The 16,215-nt window shown below is 52.7% G+C and overlaps 1 protein-coding gene across 2 annotated transcripts in view; it reads left to right on the top strand.

Moving 5' to 3' along the window:
* The first annotated feature begins 1,798 nt into the window (after positions 1-1,798).
* Positions 1,799-16,215, top strand: part of MAEL (maelstrom spermatogenic transposon silencer) — a 161,159-nt gene continuing 146,742 nt past the window's right edge. For both annotated transcript variants that reach the window (XM_075334916.1, XM_075334915.1), the window contains exons 1-4: positions 1,799-2,006; positions 5,057-5,167; positions 8,403-8,472; positions 10,565-10,714. In XM_075334916.1, coding sequence (XP_075191031.1) covers positions 1,875-2,006; positions 5,057-5,167; positions 8,403-8,472; positions 10,565-10,714 — 463 coding nt within the window. In that variant the 5' untranslated portion in view covers positions 1,799-1,874. The remainder of the gene's footprint in view (positions 2,007-5,056; positions 5,168-8,402; positions 8,473-10,564; positions 10,715-16,215) is intronic.

Here is a 16,215-nt window from a genome sequence, read left to right as displayed (position 1 = left end):
GCACCCGAGCATGGTAGTGCCCGCTCATCACTAGTTACCAGTACTGAGCACCCGAGCATGGTAGTGCCCGCTCATCACTAGTTACCAGTACTGAGCACCCGAGCATGGTAGTGCCCACTCATCACTAGTTACCAGTACTGAGCACGGTAGTGCCCGCTCATCACTAGTTACCAGTACTGAGCACGGTAGTGCCCGCTCATCACTAGTTACCAGTACTGAGCATGGTAGTGCCCGCTCATCACTAGTTACCAGTACTGAGCACGGTAGTGCCCGCTCATCACTAGTTACCAGTACTGAGCACGGTAGTGCCCGCTCATCACTAGTTACCAGTACTGAGCATGGTAGTGCCCACTCATCACTAGTTACCAGTACTGAGCACGGTAGTGCCCGCTCATCACTAGTTACCAGTACTGAGCACGGTAGTGCCCGCTCATCACTAGTTACCAGTACTGAGCACGGTAGTGCCCGCTCATCACTAGTTACCAGTACTGAGCATGGTAGTGCCCGCTCATCACTAGTTACCAGTACTGAGCACGGTAGTGCCCGCTCATCACTAGTTACCAGTACTGAGCACGGTAGTGCCCGCTCATCACTAGTTACCAGTACTGAGCACGGTAGTGCCCGCTCATCACTAGTTACCAGTACTGAGCATGGTAGTGCCCGCTCATCACTAGTTACCAGTACTGAGCACGGTAGTGCCCACTCATCACTTGCAATGAATAAACCGCTTGCATATTTTCTTTGTTCTCCTGGGCGTCCATTTGACTTGTATTAGGTATTGAGTGGAAAACAGCAGAAAACCTGAGCGGTCAGTGACGCAGCCCCAACATATGAACAGTTTTGTATAGAAATAGGACCCCTGTTATTGTTTTGTTAGTGACATTTCCACCCTTATTACTGTTGCAGTGGACCCGCTCAGAGAATTAAGGAAAAAGACGCAGTGTGAACACAGCCTGACACTGAGGGGGAAACATGCGGCCAGTATAAGGCAGGGGTCACATCTCGCGGACTGTATACGGTTCCTATGGGGAGATAAGGTATGCACACCAGTGACTATGGAAGGGGAATACATGGAATAGCAGAAACTGCTGTGTGAATACTGACATGAAAAATTCAATAGCTATTTGTAAGAATGAAATGTGAAAAATGGAATCTGCATTACTGCCATGAATATATGAATAAAGAGAAATTTAGCTACTGAATTGATCAATGCAGAAGAGCCCCAACACTACGCCAAAGTATTTCTCTACGTTGGGGTCCCTAGCTTGTGTGTGTCCTCTCATGCAGTTAAAAAACTTACCGTGTATGGGAAGCTGAGACCCAAGCTATATATGCGTATCATGTGGATTGGCAATAGGTGTGTGTGGGGAGGGTTCACAAACGAAAAACTACTAACATTAAGGAATAACGTTTGGAACTCTTTCATTTTTCATGTCAGTATTCACACAGCAGTTTCTGCTATTCCATGTATTCCCCTTCCATAGTCACTGGAGTGCATACCTTATCTCCCCATAGTGATGTTTTTTAGGTTTTTTGCACCCAGTTCAGACATAGAATGGAGTTCCAAACGTTATTCCTTAATGTATACGGTTCCTGACCTGAGCTGATGACATGAGGTCACTTCACCGCATCATTCACTGAAAAATTGGGGGAAAACAGATTCTTTGTTTTTACTGACCCCATTACAGCAGATGAGGGGACAACCGTCAGGCGCCAGGACTGGTTACTATGGAGACAGCAGATGGTGCGAAGTAGGGTCACGTGTTACGCCTTCCAGCACGTTCTGGGGTCACGTGGTCGGCGGGGCGGGCCAGTCCTGTGCGGAGCGGCGTCAGGCGCCATCTTGGCTAGTTTCCGGAGGAGGAGGACGCGCCATGCCGAACAAGCGGGCATCCCGGAACGCCTACTTCTTCTTCACCCTGGAGATGATCCCGGAGCTCCGGCGCCGCGGCTTCAAGGTGTCCGGAGTGAAGGAGGCCATCCCGCTGTGCTCCGGGGACTGGGCGGTGAGTGGCAGCCGAGCAGCGGGACCGCGGTCACCGGCACCGAGAAAGCCAAGTGTGAACAGAGCTCATAGTGAAGGCACACAGGGCACAAGTGCGGGAGCGGCGCCCCCTGCAGCCTGACTGCCCCCCATCCAATCACCCCCCTCTCCCACCATTGGGGTCTGCCGCACCCCATCAGTTTCAACCCCCCAATTGGTGTCTGCTACTATCCCCCACCCCACCCGGGTCTTCCCACCTCACCCCACCCGTATCTTCCTCTCCCCCACCCGTATCTTCCTCCACCCCACCCCACCTGTGTCTTCCCCACCCCACCTGTGTCTTCCCCACCCCACCTGTGTCTTCCCCACCCCACCTGTGTCTTCCCCACCCCACCTGTGTCTTCCCCTCCCCACCTGTGTCTTCCCCTCCCCACCTGTGTCTTCCCCTCCCCACCTGTGTCTTCCCCTCCCCACCTGTGTCTTCCCCTCCCCACCTGTGTCTTCCCCTCCCCACCTGTGTCTTCCCCTCCCCACCTGTGTCTTCCCCTCCCCCAGTGCCTGCTGCTATCCCTTGTATAGGTGTCTGCCCCCCACCAGTGTCTGCTGCTGAGCGCCCTACCCATCGGTGTCTGCTACTCTCCCCCTACTGGTCTATGCCCAACCCATCGGTGGCAACCCCCCACGCCTCATCACCACTCTGCATCCTCCCTCCCCCCCTCACTCTGTCTCCTCCCCTCACTCTGTCTCCTCCCCTCACTCTGTCTCCTCCCCTCACTCTGTCTCCTCCCCTCACTCTGTCTCCTCCCCTCACTCTGTCTCCTCCCCTCACTCTGTCTCCTCCCCTCACTCTGTCTCCTCCCCTCACTCTGTCTCCTCCCCTCACTCTGTCTCCTCCCCTCACTCTGTCTCCTCCCCTCACTCTGTCTCCTCCCCTCACTCTGTCTCCTCCCCTCACTCTGTCTCCTCCCCTCACTCTGTCTCCTCCCCTCACTCTCTCCTCCCCTCACTCTGTCTCCTCCCCTCACTCTGTCTCCTCCCCTCACTCTCTCCTCCCCTCACTCTCTCCTCCCCCCTCTGTCTCCTCCCCCCCTCTGTCTCCTTCCCCCCTCTGTCTCCTCTCCCCCCCCTCTGTCTCCTCTCCCCCCCCTCTGTCTCCTCTCCCCCCCCTCTGTCTCCTCTCCCCCCCCTCTGTCTCCTCTCCCCCCCCCTCTGTCTCCTCTCCCCCCCTCTGTCTCCTCTCCCCCCCTCTGTCTCCTCTCCCCCCCTCTGTCTCCTCTCCCCCCCCCTCTGTCTCCTCTCCCCCCCCCTCTGTCTCCTCTCCCCCCCCTCTGTCTCCTCTCCCCCCCCCTCTGTCTCCTCTCCCCCCCCCTCTGTCTCCTCTCCCCCCCCCTCTGTCTCCTCTCCCCCCCCTCTGTTTCCTCTCCCCCCCCCTCTGTCTCCTCTCCCCCCCCTCTGTCTCCTCTCCCCCCCCCCTCTGTCTCCTCTCCCCCCCCCTCTGTCTCCTCTCCCCCCCCCTCTGTCTCCTCTCCCCCCCCCCTCTGTCTCCTCTCCCCCCCCCCTCTGTCTCCTCTCCCCCCCCCTCTGTCTCCTCTCCCCCCCCCCTCTGTCTCCTCTCCCCCCCCTCTGTCTCCTCTCCCCCCCCTCTGTCTCCTCTCCCCCCCTCTCTGTCTCCTCTCCCCCCCTCTCTGTCTCCTCTCCCCCCCTCTCTGTCTCCTCTCCCCCCCCTCTCTGTCTCCCCCCCCCCCTCTCTGTCTCCTCTCCCCCCTCTCTGTCTCCCCCCCCTCTCTGTCTCCCCCCCCCTCTCTGTCTCCCCCCCCTCTCTGTCTCCCCCCCCTCTCTGTCTCCCCCCCCTCTCTGTCTCCACCCCCCTCTCTGTCTCCCCCCCCTCTCTGTCTCCCCCCCCTCTCTGTCTCCCCCCCCTCTCTGTCTCCCCCCCCCTCTCTGTCTCCCCCCCCCCTCTCTGTTTCCCCCCCCTCTCTGTTTCCCCCCCCTCTCTGTCTCCCCCCCCTCTCTGTCTCCCCCCCCCCTCTCTGTCTCCCCCCCCTCTCTGTCTCCCCCCCCCCTCTCTGTCTCCCCCCCCTCTCTGTCTCCCCCCCCTCTCTGTCTCCCCCCCCCTCTCTGTCTCCCCCCCTCTCTGTCTCCCCCCCCTCTCTGTCTCCCCCCCCCTCTCTGTCTCCCCCCCCCTCTCTGTCTCCCCCCCCTCTCTGTCTCCCCCCCCCCTCTCTGTCTCCCCCCCCCTCTCTGTCTCCCCCCCCCCTCTCTGTCTCCCCCCCCCCCTCTCTGTCTCCCCCCCCCTCTCTGTCTCCCCCCCCCTCTCTGTCTCCCCCCCCCCTCTCTGTCTCCCCCCCCCTCTCTGTCTCCCCCCCCCCTCTCTGTCTCCCCCCCCCTCTCTGTCTCCCCCCCCCCTCTCTGTCTCCCCCCCCCCCTCTCTGTCTCCCCCCCCCCTCTGTCTCCCCCCCCCCCTCTGTCTCCCCCCCCCCCTCTCTGTCTCCCCCCCCCTCTCTGTCTCCCCCCCCCTCTCTGTCTCCCCCCCCCTCTCTGTCTCCCCCCCCCCTCTCTGTCTCCCCCCCCCCTCTCTGTCTCCCCCCCCCCCTCTCTGTCTCCCCCCCCCCCTCTCTGTCTCCCCCCCCCCCTCTCTGTCTCCCCCCCCCTCTCTGTCTCCCCCCCCTCTCTGTCTCCCCCCCCCCTCTCTGTCTCCCCCCCCCCTCTCTGTCTCCCCCCCTCTCTGTCTCCCCCCCCCCCTCTCTGTCTCCCCCCCCCCTCTCTGTCTCCCCCCCCTCTCTGTCTCCCCCCCCCCCCCCCTCTGTCTCCCCCCCCCCCCCTCTGTCTCCTCCCCCCCTCTCTGTCTCCTCCCCCCCTCTCTGTCTCCTCCCCTTCCTCATCTCCTCTATTGATGGATCCCCCCTCCCCCGACTCTTATCTACGTTACAGGACCCTGATCTGCCTCTATGCTCTGGCTCCCCCCCGGCCCCCCACCCTGTGTCTGTCACATACCGCCCCTGCAGAGCAGTGCGGTAGCCCCCAGACCTCTGTGTTGTATGCTGCTGGATTGACATTTTGTTATTCTTTTAGCTTCTGTCAGCGGAGGAAAAGGAAAAATATGCAGAAAAAGCCAAAGAATGGAAGAGCCGAGAGTCGGACTCCGCGAGGTCTGACACCGACAGGGGAAGGTTTCTATGTGAGGTGAGACCTGTGTACACGTATGATGTGTCCTCTGCTCCGGCTGCTCTGCTATCTGCCCTGATCCCTACAACACAACAGTGATCCCTCCACGTGCAAGCGGCAGAAGCGGGGCTGGTGTCCTCAGACATGATCATCTGCAAAAGGCTTCATAGCGTCTTACCCCTGAAACTTCACTGCGAGGTGCTGGTGACTCCCCACTGAGACTCAGAGACTGATTATAGGAGGGGCGGGGCTCTGCCTCTACAGAGGTGGGGCGGGGCTCTGCCTCTACAGGGGTGGGGTGGGGCTCTGCCTCTTACCGGAGGGACAAGTGTTATGATTCAGGGACCAAGGAGGATCAAAAAATGCGGAATCCCAAATGGTAACAGTGGCTGGAACCTTAATGGACTGCAGACCTAATCCAGACACACAACTAAAAGTAGTCGTGGGACGAGCCTACGATGACCTAGTCGTCTCGACACAGCCAGAGACCTAAATATTCTCACAGATAGAGATATAAGAAAGCTAATCTGCCTCGGAGCAGTCCACAAAGATAGATAGAGAGCCCCCCACATGTAAAGGCTACGGTGATATAGAAAAACACAATACAAAGCCAGAAAGGACAGATTCAGCAAAGGTGAGGCCCAAACTATCTTTATAAGAAAGGATAGAAAGGAGCGCAGTCTGCAGCCGTAAAAAACCCTAATATATACCAGCACTTCTGATATGGAAAAATCCTGAGGTCACACAACCTCTCCCCCACTGTATCAGCAGTCTGATGTTACTTGGATCCAAAAACACTTATACAGATGAGGGACTGAATTAATACCAAGCATGACAAACACAATACCTTGCAGAATCATGGAGCGAAGTATACAGACACTCCCAGCAGGGAATGATCCCATTCCACCAAGAACTCCACACAGACAAAAAAGGAATCAAGCTTTAGTATCAAAGCAGAAAAAAACAACAAGAAAGTGGGAAAACAAACAGCAAAGGTACAAATACCACTTATCTGAGAGGAGTTCTGGTAGAGAGCAGGGCTGATTACAGAATGTCCTTAACACACATGAGACCATTGAGCACCGGCAAGTAACAAGAGAAAACTACTCAGTTATATAGTCCCAATTTGACCCTGATTGCCAGACCTCTGCAGGTGTGTGGCTTTCATTCCACAAATCAACTGCACCACCAGCACTGACCACAAGAGGGAGCCCCAAACTGGAAAATGTATTCACAACAGGCGGGGCTCTGCCCCTTACAGGAGGGGCTGGGCTCTGCCCTTTACAGGAGGGGCGGGGCTCTGCCCCTTACAGGAGGGGCGGGGCTCTGCCTCTACAGGATTAGCTTTGCCTTTCAGCTTTTGTTTTCCTGTCTGATACAGTGTATATAGTTATAAATAGGTGGACTATAGTTTCAGATCAGACAAGCACCATTATAGTAGCAATGTATGGTAATGGAAGTCCCAGCAACTAAAGTGCTGGCAGAATGCTGATGGCTTTTCTTCTTAATGGGATGTGCACATTGTAAATTCAGATTGAAGGCAGCAAAACCACGAATAAAGAAAAAACATGGAAACCAGGAGTAAGGAAACACAAAGTAGAATATTGATTCCCCCTGGTGCCCCCCTTTTTCGATGATTACGGCATTATCTCCCTTGGTATCTCTCCAGCAGCTTAATCAGGTTTGCTCCTGAAATGGCTTCCAATGAACAGGTCACCTTGTCCAGAGTCTGGAATCACCGGCTGTGAGAAAGTATTTACAACCATCAGAGGTAGTGTAGGTACACATCCATAGGAGCACTGAGAAAATGCCACAGCTGTTCTAAGCCGGAAAATGGCATAAACTACACAGCTTAGTAAAGAAAATCCGCAGTCCCTCATTATTGTAAGGAAGGTTGGTCAGTATGGAAATTTTCTAGAACCTTGAAAGTATCCTCAAATGCAAACATGAAAGCCATGATTAGCTATGATGAAACTGGCTCTCTTGAAGTTCGCTCAAGAAAAGGAAAACCAAGAATAACCTCTGCTGCAGAGGATAAGTTCATCAGTTACCAACCTCATAAACCACAAATTGACAGCAACTCAGCTAACAGCCCTCATACACTGACAGGCAAAAGGGTAACAATGTTTTGCACTTTTAACTTTCAGGCTCCAAATCTCACCATCCAATACAGCTTTGAGCGTGAGATGGCCTTCATTTTATAGACAATTATCTTGGCTATCTCACATATAAATTTGACTTGCATATATTTAGCATATGCAAAGTAGTCACTACTGAGGACCACAAATGAGATGAAACTTGTAAGGGCTGCGTGACCAAGAAGGAAAGGGCTGGAGGCTGCATCAGAGAACATGGCCTCCACAAACGCTCAACCCAGTGGAGATGGTTTGGACTCGGGGAAGGCAAAGTAGCCGACAGAGTGCTATACTTCTCCAAGACTTGGAAGCCATTCCTGGTGTTGACTTGATAAAGATGCTGGATAGAATAGCAAAGGGGGTGTAGAGTTGTCATCAGGGTACAACTGGGAGCACCAGGAGGGGTTTAAAGTGTACCCCATGTTTCTTTACTCCTCGTTTCCTTATTTGTTTCCTCCTGATTTTGCTGCCTTTAGTCTAAATTTACAGTGTGCACATTCCAATAATAACAGGGGAAACCATGTGAGGAACAGGGGCGTCCAATATTTTGAACGGTATTACACTTTTGTGATCCCTGATGATGTGGAGGTGGTCTGAGCTATAGCTTGTTTGTTCAAATGTAATAAGAATATCTGTGTATGTAAATAATTAAAATGTAGATGTAGTTGCATAATAATCTGTCTATGTAGCCATCGCATAGACCCATAATATAATTCTAAGCTGTATAGTCATGAAGGGGTTAACCAAAGATAATGAAGCCAGAATGTGAAAGTGCAAAGTCTTATCAGAAGATTCACACAGAAAGAATGTATAACAGAGATGTGTTTTATAACATGCTGGGAGAAATTGGGGAGTGGAATCCTCCCTAAACTCTGTGTTCTGGCTTCAAGGTTATTAATGAATATTGTATAATTGGATCTATCGAGTATACAAGTTTCAGACGCAAGCCTGAGCTCAAACTGAGAACATGTCTTGTGTAATCATTGTCTGATGCATTAATATCGGCACTGATATACAGCTTATACGGCACCGGTCTCTGGATACCCTGTATGAAGATACCATTAGCTATCTTTACCCAAAATTTCTCCCTTGACAATGACACGACTGTCATTTTACAGGAGCAGGCGACCGATGACCGGGATAGAGGAAACTTTAGCGAGCAAAACTGGAGCCTCAGTAAGAATGCAGGTATGAACATTCTCACGCGCTCCTGTAAGTTAAGCCGTGGATCTATAAGACTGTGTTCACATCTGCCATATGGTGCTGCAAGCTGAGCAGAGCCGGCTTCACCCCAGAGCAAGAATACGGCTATGTTCACACAGGGCGTTTTTAGTGCGTTTTTTTTTTTTCCTGAAGAAAACGTGATCTTGGGGCAGAAGTCTCCTGGGGGTCTTCTGCATTTTTGGTATGGTTTTTGGCCAAGCTTTTATGGTGTTTTTACAGTGTTTTTTTGCACTTCTGTAATGTCCGGACCAAGTACCTGCTCGGTAGGTGCTAGGGTGTACGGGCTCCTTCGAGGTATAACGTCATTTCAACACACACCTATCACATGGTGTGGGCCTGGGGTTGTGAAGCCCCCCTTGTATGATTATAGTGGAAGGGAGAAAACACTGCCAAGCTCACTAACCCAGCTGGCCATGCCCACTAAGGCTAGGTTCACATTTCCGTCAATTTGTATCAGTCACAATCCGCGGCTCTGGTAAACAACGGAATCCGTGTGGCGGATTCCGTTGTTTCCCATAGACTTGTATGAGCGGCGGATTGAGACTGATGACCTTGTGTTGCATCCACTGCGTGGCGCATCAGTCGTTTTTGGACTGACCGCCGGGCGGAAACAACGCAGAATGTAACGTTTTTTTGGCTCGTCAAAATTAACGCAGCGCGCAGGAATCCGTCGCAATCCGTCACGCTTGTAATGTTTGTCTATGGTGCTAGATTCCGTTGTAATCCGTCTTACGACGGAATCCAGCGCTGGATTCCGTCATACTCTACTGAGCATGCCCAGCATGTTTGGCACACATCCCACTGGGCTGTCCCAAACACAAACGGATGACAACGGATCCGTCAAAAAATGGACGCACAGCGGATGTAAGGCAAGGTTCACACTTCCGTTAAATTGTATCAGTCACAATCCGCTGCTCTGGTAAACAACGGAATCCGATTAGCGGATTCCGTTGTTTCCATAGACTCGTATGAGCAGCGGATTGTGACTGATGATGCTGCATTGCATCCTCCGCCCGACTGATCAGTCATGGAACGACTGACCGCCGGGCTGAAGGAACGCAGCTTGTAACGTTTTTTGAGCAGCGCAATCTGTAGGATTTCGCTGCACATGCTCTCTCTGGCTACCTGCACACGTAACCAGGATACACATCGGGTTACTAAGCAATGCGCTTTGCCTAGTTACCCAATATTTACCCTGGTTACGTGTGCAAGGAGCCAGCGCTAAGCGGTGTATGCTGGTAACCAAGGTAAAAATCCTTCATTTTTAATAAAATACAAAAAACACCCTCTTTCACCACTTTATTAACCTCATAAACACCCCTGCAGGTCCGACGTAATACACACAAGGTCCCACGACAATTTAGCACTGCTACATCTGAAACTCACAGCGAGCGGCCATAGAACATGACGGCCCGCTGTGAGCTCCAGGGGGAGAATGAACACGATCAGCAGGGACGTCACTCAGGTGATTTCCAGTCACAGCCGGGTCTGTGATTGGTTGCAGTCAGATGCTGTCACACAGGCTGGAGGCGGGTTGACTGCAACCAATCACAGATGCCGGTGGGCGGGGAAAGCGGTGAATATGCATGAGGCTAATGAGCCTGGATTCATTTTGGGCCGGAACCAGGTTTTTTATTAACCCAGTTAGACCCGCCGATCTTGGTCCCACCCGTCACTAGGGTGAAAAACCGTGGCACAATCGCTGAAAATAATGGACATGTTCATTCTTTTAATAACGCAGCAAAAAACCAGGGCGGTTCACAAAACCGTCAGAAAAACTATGCAACGCAGGTGTGTTTGTGCACGAGATGTCTGTAATCTCATAGACTTTGCTGGGACTGTGAAGCCAGCCTTTTATTAGCATGGATTTCCATAAAACCAAGGCAAAAACGCCCTGTGTGAACACAGCCTAAAGCTCCATGCTGCACTGAGGGAATGTAATGTCACAGGTATGAACATAACCGTGGAAAACCTTATCAAAAATGCAGATTTATGTTAGACCTGAATAGTATACTATGGAATTTTGGAGGTATTTTTTTCTTTTTCTTTTTTAAAGGGATTTTCCAACATCAGCAAGGACCGCATGTTCTGCAGAGAAATTGCATGCAGCAGTCTCAGATCCAGTACAACCTGTCTTCTCGATTTCCAAATAGCCTGATGAGAGAGCAAAGTGCGGGCAATGGAGGCATGCAGCAGAATGTCAAAGGTCGGGATATTACAGTTTTGTCTTTTTTTAGTGACTATCCTTCCAGAAATAGATGCTCGACACTTGTATGAATAACTGTCATGATCCGGTAACCGTGGAACATTACAAAAGACTCCCACTAGTGGAAAAACACAAAGAATAACAAAAGAGTAGTTAGGAGATTGCGGTCAGCCCAGGTTCTATCAGACCACACTAGAAGTAGCCGTGGAGCGTGCCTAAACACCTAGACGCCTCGTCACAGCCTGAGAAACTAGCTACGCCTCACAGAGAGAAATGACGAAATCTACCTTGCCTCAGAGAAGTTCCCAAAGGAGTAGACAGCCCCCGACATAAAAAGATTACGGTGATATAGGAAAACACGATACACAGGTAAAATAGATTTAGCAAAGGTGAGGCCCAACTAACTAGATACAAAGGAAAGGAAACTGATTGTGGTCAGTACAAAAATCCTGCAGAAAAAATACCAATCTCCTGATGGTAAAATGGACCTTGGGGTCGAACGACCTCACCCCCACTATATCAGGTACTCTTGTAAATAATGGGAGAGACAAAGTACCAAAAAGAACACAAAAGTGAAAATAATCAAGTTAGACAGGGAGAAACTCCCTTTTCTTGCAGAAGAGCTAGCAAAGGGGAAACCCCCCATGCTCCCCAAACTAGAAAGTCAAATCTTCATCTGCAAGAAAACAGATACAAAACCAAGAAAAACACCCTAAGGTGTAGAAAACCAGGAAGCAAGAAAAACCTAACAAACTTATCTTCAGAAGTCTTGCACAGGGAAACAGGGAAGGACAGAACTCTAAGCCAGAGACCGAGGACCAGCAAGGCAAAAAGTGCTCTCCTATATAGACCAGACTTATCTGCAATAGGACTTCCTTAATTCACAATTAACGCAGACACCTGTCTGAGTCACAGGCTCAGACTCAGCTCCACTACCATTCCTGGCCACCAGAGGGAGCTCCAAAACAGCACCCACACAGACGACATTCACAACAAATAACGTCTTATGTGATCACATAACTTACCCAAGCCTTTCATACTATCTCACGGGTCCTGCTGCAGTGTCATCACCTACTTAGTTTAGGGGCCGGTTACATGCCATGCTTACCGGCTGAGATCAGAGTTGTCTGAAATCCTGCCCATGAAAGCAGAGGGGGAGGCGGGGGAAGTTCTAGATTACCTGCAAGTGATGGCATTCTGGCGTCATAACAGTACGTCCCCTTTCATTAACTTCCTTGCCATGTTATATTATGTCACACAGTGGGATGGCTGTTATATGCATAAACATATTTTCTTTGTCGCTCCATTGGGAGACCCAGACAATTGACCCAGACAATTGGGTGTATAGCTTCTGCCTCCGGAGGCCACACAAAGTTATTACACTTTAAAAAGTGTAACCCCTCCCCTCTGCTATACACCCTCCCGTGCATCACGGGCCCATCAGTTTTATACTTTGTGTTGAAGGAGGCACACATTCACGCAAGCTCCACATTTTAGTCAGCAGCAGCTGCTGACTTTATCGGATGGAAGAAAAGAGGGCCCCTCACAGGGCCCCCGGCATGCTCCCTTCTCACCCCACTTTGGTCGGCGGTGCTGTTAAGGTTGAGGTACCCATTGCGGGTACAAAGGCTGGAGCCACATGCCGTTTTCCTTCCCCATCCCTTAGGGGCTCTGGGAGAAGTGGGATCCTAGCCGGTCACCAGGCACTGGGACCGGGCTCCCTCCGCAGCCCCTGTGGGAACCTGACGGACAGGAGACTGGATGTCATCAGGGACAGGCCCTGCTTCTCTGAGGTACTCTGTGTCCCCTTTGGGACGGCGCATAGAGCGCCTGTGGACGGACACTGCAGCAGCTGCGCTGTGTTTGGGGCCGCCGGGACTACCGCGCCGACCGTGCCTGTTTGCCGGCCGCGCTTATAACTCGAGTCCCCGGCTTTTGCGGCCTAGTACCGCATATTCCCGCCCCCGGGCCTGCCAGTCAGGGGTAAGGGCGGGACGCTAGACTAAACGTCAGCGGTGAGGGCTGGAGCATACTTAGTATCCTCCTCCCCCCTCACTGAGCACCGTGGGGCACCAGATTCCCGCACTTTCTAAGGCACGCCCACGGCTCCCTCCTCCTCACAGAACGCTGGCAGCCATTATTATCATCGCTGCTGCCGGAGGAGAACTTCAGATAGAGCTCCATAACTCTGGGAGGCCCAGGCAGGGAATCTGGTGGACACACAACCGCTGGCGCGGTCGGTAAGCCGCACCTGTTACAGGTGCTGGCCCCCCTGGGTGCCGCAGTGTGTATATATATATATATATATATATATATATATATATATATATATATATATATATATAATATCCATATTGGGTATACATTTGCTCTGCTCGGCTGCAGTATTTGCTTAGCTATATACCCTCACTGTTTGCTAAGAGGAGATAACAGCATGTCGTCTGCAAAAAGCAAGGGTGCCAAGGCACAGGCTTTTTCTTTTTCGCTCCTAATTGGGAGACCCAGACAATTGGGTGTATAGCTACTGCCTCCGGAGGCCGCACAAAGTACTACACTTAAAAGTGTAAGGCCCCTCCCCTTCTGGCTATACACCCCCCCCGTGGGAGCACGGGCCCTTCAGTTTTTTGCTTTGTGCGAAGGAGGTCAGACACGCACGCATAGCTCCACTGTTTAGTCAGCAGCAGCTGCTGACTATGTCGGATGGAAGAAAAGAGGGCCCATACTAGGGCCCCCAGCATGCTCCCTTCTCACCCCACTTTCTGTCGGTGGTGCTTGTTAAGGTTGAGGTACCCATTGCGGGTACGGAGGCTGGAGCCCACATGCTGATTCCTTCCCCATCCCCATTAGGGCTCTGGGCGAAGTGGGATTTTACCGGTCTCCAGGCACAGAGACCGTGCTCCATCCGCAGCCCCTGGAGAAGCCGCTGGATATGGAGCTGAGTATCGTCAGGGACATGGCCCTGCTCCGTCAAGGTACTCTGTGTCCCCGTGCATACGCGCGCACACCGCAGCATTGCTGGGTGTGTTAGTGCGCCGGGGACAACAGCGCTGCTGCGCTTGTGCCATTTCCTCACTTCAGCTTAGCTGAGTGGGTAGACTCGGGGAGAACGGTCGCGCCGGCCGCTGGGACTGCGACGCGGCTGGGACTTGTGGTGCGCCGGGGACTTCCGCGCTGGCCGTGCATATATCACGGCCGCGCTTATTACTACAGTCCCCGGCTTTTGCGGCCTAGTTCGTTCGTTCCCGCCTCCGCACCTGCCAGTCAGGAGGAGGGCGGGACGCTGTACAGAGCATCAGCGCTGAGGGCTGGAGTCGTTTTTACATACTCCAGCCCTCACACCAGGCACAGTAGGACGCAGTTTCCCGCTCTTTGTTTGTGGCACGCCCACGGTCCGCCCCTCTTCACAGAACGCCGGCAGCCATTCCTGCCTGCACGCTGAGCTGCAGAGGGGAGACGGGGAGCAGCTTCACAGCAGGAGAAATTCCATTTCAGATATCCCAAGCGTAAATTAAGCACTTTTCTGGACCACGCTGACTTTAGAGATGCAATCCAGAAACACCACGCTTATCCTGAGAAGCGGTTTTCTAAACGGCTTAAAGATACACGCTATCCTTTTCCCCCTGACGTGGTCAAGGGTTGGACCCAGTGTCCCAAGGTGGACCCTCCAATCTCCAGGCTTGCAGCTAGATCCTTAGTTGCAGTAGAAGATGGAGCGGCACTTAAAGATGCCACTGACAGGCAGATGGAGCTCTGGCTGAAATCCATCTATGAAGCTATTGGAGCGTCGTTGGCGCCAGCTTTCGCAGCCGTATGGGCACTCCAAGCTATTTCAGCTGGGCTTATACAAGTCGACTCGGTCACACGTACATCTGCCCCGCAGGTGGCACCATTGACCTCTCAAATGTCTGCATTCGCGTCTTACGCGATTAATGCTGTCCTGGACCCTACGAGCCGTACGGCGGTGGCGTCAGCCAACTCCGTGGTTTTGCGCAGAGCCCTGTGGTTGAGAGAATGGAAAGCAGATTCTGCTTCCAAGAAGTGCTTAACCAGTTTGCCCTTTTCTCGTGACCGATTGTTTGGGAAGCGTTTGGATGAAATCATTAAACACTCCAAGGGTAAGGACTCATCCTTACCTCAACACAGACAAAACAAGCCCCAACAAAGGAGGGGTCAGTCTGGTTTTCGGTCCTTTCGAGGCTCAGGCAGGTCCCAATTCTCCTCGTCCAAGAGGACTCAAAACGATCAGAGAGGCTCAGATTCTTGGCGGCCGCAGTCATGCCCAAAAAAGACAGCAGGAAGAACCGTTACCAAGACGGCTTCCTCATGACTTTCAGCCTCCTCTCTCCGCATCCTCGGTCGGTGGCAGGCTCTCCCGCTTTGGCGGCATTTGGCTGTCACAGGTCAAAGACCGTTGGGTGAGGGACATTCTGTCTCACGGGTACAGGATAGAGTTCAGCTCTCGTCCTCCAACTCGTTTCTTCAGAACTTCTCCACCGCACGACCGGGCCGATGCTCTGCTGCAGGCGGTGACCGCTCTAAAGGCGGAAGGAGTGGTGACTTCTGTTCCTCTTCAGGAACAAGGTCACGGTTTTTACTCCAATCTGTTTGTGGTGCCAAAGAAGGACGGGTCCTTTCGGCCCGTCCTGGATCTAAAGTTGCTCAACAAACATGTAAAAACCAGGAGGTTCCGGATGGAATCTCTCCGCTCCGTCATAGCCTCAATGTCTCAAGGAGATTTCTTAGCATCAATAGACATCAAGGATGCTTATCTTCACGTGCCGATTGCGCCAGAGCATCAGCGTTTTCTACGCTTCGTTATAGAAAGCGAACACCTGCAGTTCGTAGCGTTACCTTTCGGGCTGGCAACAGCCCCTCGGGTCTTCACCAAGGTCATGGCAGCAGTAGTAGCTGTCCTGCACTCGCAGGGTCACTCCGTGATCCCGTATTTGGACGATCTACTTATAAAGGCACCCTCTCAAGAGGCATGCCAACACAGCCTGAACGTGGCACTGAAGACTCTCCAGAGTTTCGGGTGGATTATCAACTTTTCAAAGTCAAATCTAACCCCGACCCAATCACTAACATATCTTGGCATGGAGTTTCATACTCTCTCAGCGATAGTGAAGCTTCCACTGGACAAGCAGTGCTCTCTGCAGACAGGGGTGCAATCTCTCCTGCAGAACCAGTCCCACTCCTTGAGGCGCCTCATGCATTTCCTAGGGAAGATGGTGGCAGCAATGGAAGCAGTCCCTTTCGCGCAGTTTCATCTGTGCCCTCTACAATGGGACATTCTCCGCCAATGGGACGGGAAGTCGACGTCCCTCGACAGGGATGTCTCCCTCTCTCAGGCAACCAAGGACTCTCTCCGTTGGTGGCTTCTTCCCACCTCATTGTCAAAAGGAAAGTCGTTCCTACCCCCATCCTGGGCGGTGGTCACGACAGATGCGAGCCTATCAGGGTGGGGAGCAGTGTTTCTTCACCACAGGGCTCAGGGTACGTGG

Source organism: Anomaloglossus baeobatrachus, chromosome 2 (genome assembly GCF_048569485.1).
Source record: "Anomaloglossus baeobatrachus isolate aAnoBae1 chromosome 2, aAnoBae1.hap1, whole genome shotgun sequence".
In the NCBI taxonomy this organism is placed as follows: domain Eukaryota; kingdom Metazoa; phylum Chordata; class Amphibia; order Anura; family Aromobatidae; genus Anomaloglossus; species Anomaloglossus baeobatrachus.
This window is presented reverse-complemented; position numbering and strand designations above follow the sequence as displayed.